Source organism: Sphaeroforma arctica, assembly GCF_001186125.1.
Source record: "Sphaeroforma arctica JP610 unplaced genomic scaffold supercont1.256, whole genome shotgun sequence".
NCBI lineage: Eukaryota > Ichthyosporea > Ichthyophonida > Sphaeroforma > Sphaeroforma arctica.
Window position 1 is genome coordinate 2,660 of NW_014040302.1, and position 6,186 is coordinate 8,845.

At 42.9% G+C, this 6,186-nt stretch overlaps 2 protein-coding genes across 2 annotated transcripts in view; one reads left to right on the forward strand and one right to left on the reverse strand.

The window, feature by feature from the left end:
• The window catches only part of SARC_04505 (hypothetical protein), a 6,105-nt gene extending 1,804 nt beyond the window's left edge, over positions 1-4,301 (forward strand). Inside the window, exons 2-12 of the mRNA XM_014301651.1 lie at positions 573-641; positions 953-1,124; positions 1,372-1,438; positions 1,685-1,780; positions 2,344-2,481; positions 2,809-2,949; positions 3,068-3,175; positions 3,295-3,351; positions 3,470-3,697; positions 3,922-3,999; positions 4,128-4,301. Of these exons, the coding sequence (XP_014157126.1) occupies positions 573-641; positions 953-1,124; positions 1,372-1,438; positions 1,685-1,780; positions 2,344-2,481; positions 2,809-2,949; positions 3,068-3,175; positions 3,295-3,351; positions 3,470-3,697; positions 3,922-3,999; positions 4,128-4,265 (1,292 nt within the window). The 3' untranslated portion in view covers positions 4,266-4,301. The remainder of the gene's footprint in view (positions 1-572; positions 642-952; positions 1,125-1,371; positions 1,439-1,684; positions 1,781-2,343; positions 2,482-2,808; positions 2,950-3,067; positions 3,176-3,294; positions 3,352-3,469; positions 3,698-3,921; positions 4,000-4,127) is intronic.
• SARC_04506 (ribosomal RNA assembly protein mis3) overlaps positions 4,107-6,186 on the reverse strand; it is a 3,582-nt gene continuing 1,502 nt past the window's right edge. Inside the window, exons 2-4 of the mRNA XM_014301652.1 lie at positions 5,560-5,870; positions 5,083-5,236; positions 4,107-4,859 (exon numbers count right to left, since the gene is read on the reverse strand). Coding sequence (XP_014157127.1) covers positions 4,593-4,859; positions 5,083-5,236; positions 5,560-5,870 — 732 coding nt within the window. The 3' untranslated portion in view covers positions 4,107-4,592. The remainder of the gene's footprint in view (positions 4,860-5,082; positions 5,237-5,559; positions 5,871-6,186) is intronic.

Below are 6,186 nucleotides of genomic sequence, written 5' to 3' on the forward strand. Positions count from 1 at the left end.
CTATACTCGTGCAAAGTGACACATACATGGGAGGTCTAAATCAACACGCGTGGGACAATACCTATTTTTCACTCTAGACATTTTATGAGGTCGTATTGACTGTATAGTCCGATATGTGCAGGTCACTGGTTTTACTATACACTCCGCGTGATCTTATACGACTAGCTCGCACGTGTACCTAACGTTTTCTGGATGTCGTTGATATTCTGCCGTTATGTGTTACACGCATGCGAATCACTAGATCAATACTACTGCTGGCCTTGTGTCTGTAGATCGATGTATACACCATCACTACACGTCCACTTTTAAACTCACTATGAATAGGCACGTCAGAAACTGGGTGAGGTTTGAGTATCACAATCAACTAATCCTTAGGTACGAATTGTTCCGTGCATAAATATGTACCATAAAGCTCAGTTGTCAATATGTATAAACGTCATGCCAATAGTGGTTTGCTTGTACAACCATGATCGCTAATTTTGAAGTATGGCTGCTATCCCGAATTACGCCGTATTGGATTACTTCTCATCTAATTTGCTCCCATCGCTCTTTCCTTTCGACTTCTACATTAGTCCTGAAAGCGGTCGAACAGGCCAGGCTATGTCATCCGAAGCGAGGACCACAGTACTTCAAAGAAATAAGTAAGTAAGATTCAGTCTATTGAAGAACAAGATGGGATTAAGATATTCCGTGCAAATCTAGTTATTCACCCACTTCGCGATTCTCTCACTCCTTATACTCGGACCGAATAGCGAGTATACAGGCGTACCCTGATTGTAGCTTGGGAGAATGTTATTTGTGCCTACCATATAATGTATTGTATTTTCCTTCGCCGCCATATGACTGTTGGTCTTAAGGCTCCACAAACAGGCTAAAATATATCGATTAGCCTTTGTAGATTATAAACATAAATATCTACCTTTTGATCGATGGTGTTTCTTAAACCGTACAGAAAAAGCATGTGACAAGTACATGCCACTCGGAGACAGCGGCGCACGGAATGCGGCAGATGTGTACGAAGAGAGACGAAAGGACCATTTGTCGCATTTTGTCTTGCGACTGGCGTATTGTCGTAGTGAAGAATTGCGCCGCTGGTTTCTGCAACAAGAAGTGGAGCTGTTCAGGTTTGTCTATGTACTCACACAAGATGATGTATTTAGAGTCCAGTTGTGAGATGTTTTGCGATATGCTGTATGTCTTGTGTCATTCTGTACACTTTGCTACTTTTCGCACGTCTATGCAACCTTGTGGACTTGAACTGTTGACCTGCGAAGAGGACTTCTTCTGCATTCAGAGTTGGTTCCGAGGCACCGACGGTATGATATCTTTGCAGCAGCTCAAGCGTGTTTATTCTATCGTCTCGAATAACAGGTGCCGATTCGAGAACGAAAGCATCAACGATTTTCTAAACGCCATACAAAATCTCAAATACGACAAGGTAAATGCATTGTTGTTTGGTGTCTGTGCGTGCAGTATCAGCCACCACCTGTAAGGATATTGAGCCAGCTAGATAAGTGCTTACTAGACCTAGTCAGAACAATACCGTACCTTTCTCGTATTTTTATTTCATCGCGATCGCTTTCATCTATCCACGTATTCGTTTATACGACCTGAAATATCAATAGATGCACACCGATAGATAGGTCTGTATACTCACGGAACATACCGTGTTTTCCATTCGCAGATGTCCGACGAAGAGAAGCGCGAATTGGAGTCCCAATTGAAGGACTGCGGTTTCAATCTGAGCATAGAAACAGTGCGGGAAACTGCTTACTATAAGGTAAGTGAAACTTCTATGTGATTCGCGACTCTGTTCCTTGAATTCGGTTAGACACTACTTTCTCCATATGGTGTAATTACAACGGCAAATACGCGCATAAGCCCAATGATATGTTGTTGCGATATTCGACTGTAATTCGCCTCTCTGATAAAGTTCAGGTTTGTGTTTGTGTATAGGAAGATTGCACCGTGTGTTTTTGTGTGGGATTATGGAAAGTCAATATCAACGTCCACTCGTGCTTACTTCAGTAAATTGATGTGTAACGACTGCAATACGACTCCTGATTGTCGCAATTGGCTGTTTATGAATTGGAAGTTCGTATCGACAGTGAATCCTATATATTTATACACACAAGCTATTACTTTCGGCACAAGCATGTGAACATCCTCAGATAAAACACGCGGACACAAATCATGCAATATATCAATAACTTCAGCTAAAGAATGCAAACATTTGCCTTACAAAGAACTAACCGATATTTTAATTCTGCTTGGCCCACGTACAATATTTTTACTTTCACAACGCATGGCTATTTTACTAATGTCTTTCCTTTCCCAACATAGTTACCATTCAAGCGGGCTTTGGAGCTCGTTAGGCAGAGGAAAGTGCTGCTGAAGGGCGGTATGGCCTATGTGCCAGAACAAGAGCTTTTGTCAATTATCTGCTCTTCGTTCCGACAACGCCTCTCGCTAGCCCTCACGGTATGTCACACTAGCGCTGTCGCCTACTCACAAATGTTGGTCGTGTATTAATGTTTTGATCTAGTGTAATACTCCGTTTTCGCCTATTTTAAGAGGATTAGGATCTGATTTGTATATTATATCTCGATAGCGTATCTGAAAAATACATCATTGTGATAGACCATGTTGCAGGGTGTAGTGCCCATTGGATACGTCAGTGATACTAAGATTGTGATTTTTCAATATCTACTAGGTTACATAAGACCGAAAAGGTGTCCTTGTCGCTACTGGAATCACACCCTAAATACTTTTCATTGGTCTATTTGACCATCCCCTTGTATTCCACAGCACGCGTGTAAAGCCCTCCCCGCATTAGAAGAAGATGAGAGACTTGATCCCATCCTACGCACCATGAGCAAGAACGATCTGGCGGACGAGCAGCAACTGCAGAATCGCACCGGGGTGGTACACCCCTCAGACCTCGACGAGGTGAGTTTTATATGTCTTTCATAATATTTTTACATTTAGATTGATGCCGAATGTGATTTCGAGGACGATGCACTTGCACGAGCCCATATGAACCCCAACTTAACTTGATCCGTTCCAGTTATCGAATACGGTGATGCCTCTATGTATGAGGAATCTGCACGTGAACTTCAAGGCGGATCATCATCTGAAACACTGGGGTCGGCTTCAGTATGGTCTGTTCCTCAAGGTAGTCTCGATCTTAGATTTTAGGAATGCGCTCAAGAAAATAAGTGCTTTTTTTTTCTTCGTGAAATTATCGCAACGTGAGCGTATTTCTCACCGTCAGCTATAATGTTTTACACACAGGGCATTGGGGTCATGCTGGAGGATGCTATCAATTACTGGCGCTCGGAATTCACCCAGGTATGTCTGCTGTTCCCTCTACCTTCACGTACTATATGTGTATTAGGATGGTTACTATATTTGTGTTAGGATGGTGCGACCTGTGGTCCTAACAACTGGTCAAATATATCACATACAGAAAATGGCGATGGACAAGTTTGATCGCGAGCACGTGTATACGCTACGACACATGTACGGTAAAGAAGGCAAGCGCACCAATTACACGCCCTACTCTTGCGTCAAGATCATCACTGGGCAAGCCCCAGGCACTGGAGACCACCACGGCTGCCCTTTCAAACACTTCGACGGGAGCCACTTGGTGAAGGAACTTAAAAGCACGAAGGTTCCCAATCCAGCTATACAAGAGGTGTGGTGCATATTGTCTCGGGTCTTTGGAAGCTTGTCTGGCGTGCAGTGCTGCATGGTTGTCTTTACTACAGTTTAGAGATTCTTGAATTCGGTGCAATATGTTTTATACCGTGTTAACACCTTGTGCCGTTTACCACACTCGTGCGAGTCTTTTTAGACTGAGGTCCCTGCATCGGCTTCTAAAACACATTTGTATCTGACACGTATTTGCAATTCTCTTAGATCCTCAAGCTTGTTAAAGATCAGCACTTCCAAGTGGCCTGTTCGAGATACTTCGCCTACAAAATTGGACCTCTACCGGTAAGGATGGAACAGTCACCAGTTGTTTAATCAGATTTTATTTGTCGCGGGTTGGCTTTTGCTTAATTATTGCTACGGAGGAATATATATGCACCATAGCTGAATCTGATAACGTCTTTATTGAACAGGAAAATGTGGACGTTCCTCTTATCAACCATCCCAACGGATACTTCACGAAGGCTATAGAACTAAATAACTTTAAAGCAGGTATAGTTAATGCTGGTGCTTCTACTGTCAAATCAGAGAGCTTACCTATCAACGAATAAGTACCACCATTTAAATAAACCTACAGAAACATGCGAAATTGAAGACGAAGTCATACAGAAGAATCTTCAGTATTGTCTCGCACCGATGCGATGGTATCAGCCATAGCTAATACAGCATAGTCGCAAGTCGAGATAGTGTAACTGGACCTTAAGAGTGCCTGCATTGATGACATAGAATTTAACTGGCGGTCGGAATGCATTTTTGTGTCTTTTCTTACAGTACGACAAGTGGCTTACTCGACGTTCCAACGCCAAGATATTTTAAGTAGCACTTTTAATCGACAAGTTCACTGCACTCTACATTGTCGGATTGCTCCATCGGCGCTCTTACGCTGATCGCTTCTTTTTGCGTGCTTTGCCCGAGTCGCTTGCCGGCAGTACAAAGTCCGCATCGCGTTTCTGGGTGGGTGCCTTGCTCTGTGACTTTAACTTATCCACGATGGAAGAGACATTGGTCGGGCTTGTTGTCTTAGCCTGACCAGGCGGCGCAGTACTCTCCTCGGGAGCCACGAATGCCAGCTCCCGCTTGGCCTTCTTTGCTTCCAGGGCTTCGGATTGTTTAGCTTTTCTCTTTTCGAGTTTTTCCATCTCGCGCTAGAATTGAAAAACAATACAATTCTAGTCAGAATCGACAGTATGGAATCGATTTTGATAGAAGCAATTCAGGGAAATGACACTCCCCCACACAAAATGTGTAAATGACAAACTCTCAGTGCACTTATCCATTTGCCTAATGAAGCAGGAGATACAGAAAAAGATGCCATGTGTTGCCCACACGTTCCATATTGTAACCATCTCTATGAAGAATGAAGCATACCTGCTCCTCGCGCATGAAGTATTCTCCGCTTTCCAATTGCATATCGATCTTGCTTGGTTGTTGCTGAGGTGGATACGGCGTGTACTCCTTCTTTTTCTTACTAGTGGGAGCCTTCTTCTTTGGTTGGTTCTTCTTCTTGAATTGTGGTAGGAACCTGACATTAACGAAGTCAAAACAGACATCAGTACAGCATGGTACAGCACACTACATTGCAGTACAATGCAGTACATTGCGGTACATTGCAGTATAGTATAGTATAGTATAGTATAGTATAGTATAGTATAGTATAGTATAGTATAGTATAGTATAGTATAGTATAGTACAGTACGTACAAAACAGGTACAGCCCATCGGTCCACTACGAATGATTGTATTTTCATAAGCACCGAGCCGCGGCCTTGTGACAATTGAACAGGGCGACAAAGAACACCACTTGTCTCGTCGAGGGGTAAGCTTGTTTGTACTGTTTCTATCTTACCGTTCCCAGTTTTCCTCTGCCAGTTTGGGGTCTTTCTGGAGTTCGCGTTTGATCATCAGCGTCTTGATGTTGTATATGGGGTGGATATTGCGCATACAGTCTTCCACAATCTGACGCACCTGCTTGAGACCTTTGTGGGATCCTATGGCTGATACTGTATTTCCTTGCACCAGTACATAGCATTCTGTTAACAACTCAATCGCTTTGAGAGTCGACCCATCTGGACCCACCAACCTTTGCCTCCTTTTTATGAATCGCTCCTTGTTGCGTACGATATTTCCGATTTTAATCACATCACACGTCGAGTCATCCTGTTCATAATAAACAAGCATGTCATATTAGTGTGAATGCTGCAATGTAACAAATTACATCGAACTAGATGTCACTTGTTGTTCTTCACGTTACTATCAACCAACGGGTGCGTAGTGGAGACCTTTACGCACGCTAGTAAAAACCGTGTACATAGGGTTAAATACGGAAAGGTCTACAGGTAACGATTGGAACATTTCACTATACAGATTGCAAATGTTGCAACTCTGTTCGGCTTGTATGAAACATGACTTCTATTAATCACAAATATACCAAAACGGAATATGTAAGCAGACGACACAATAAAGGTAATGGTAC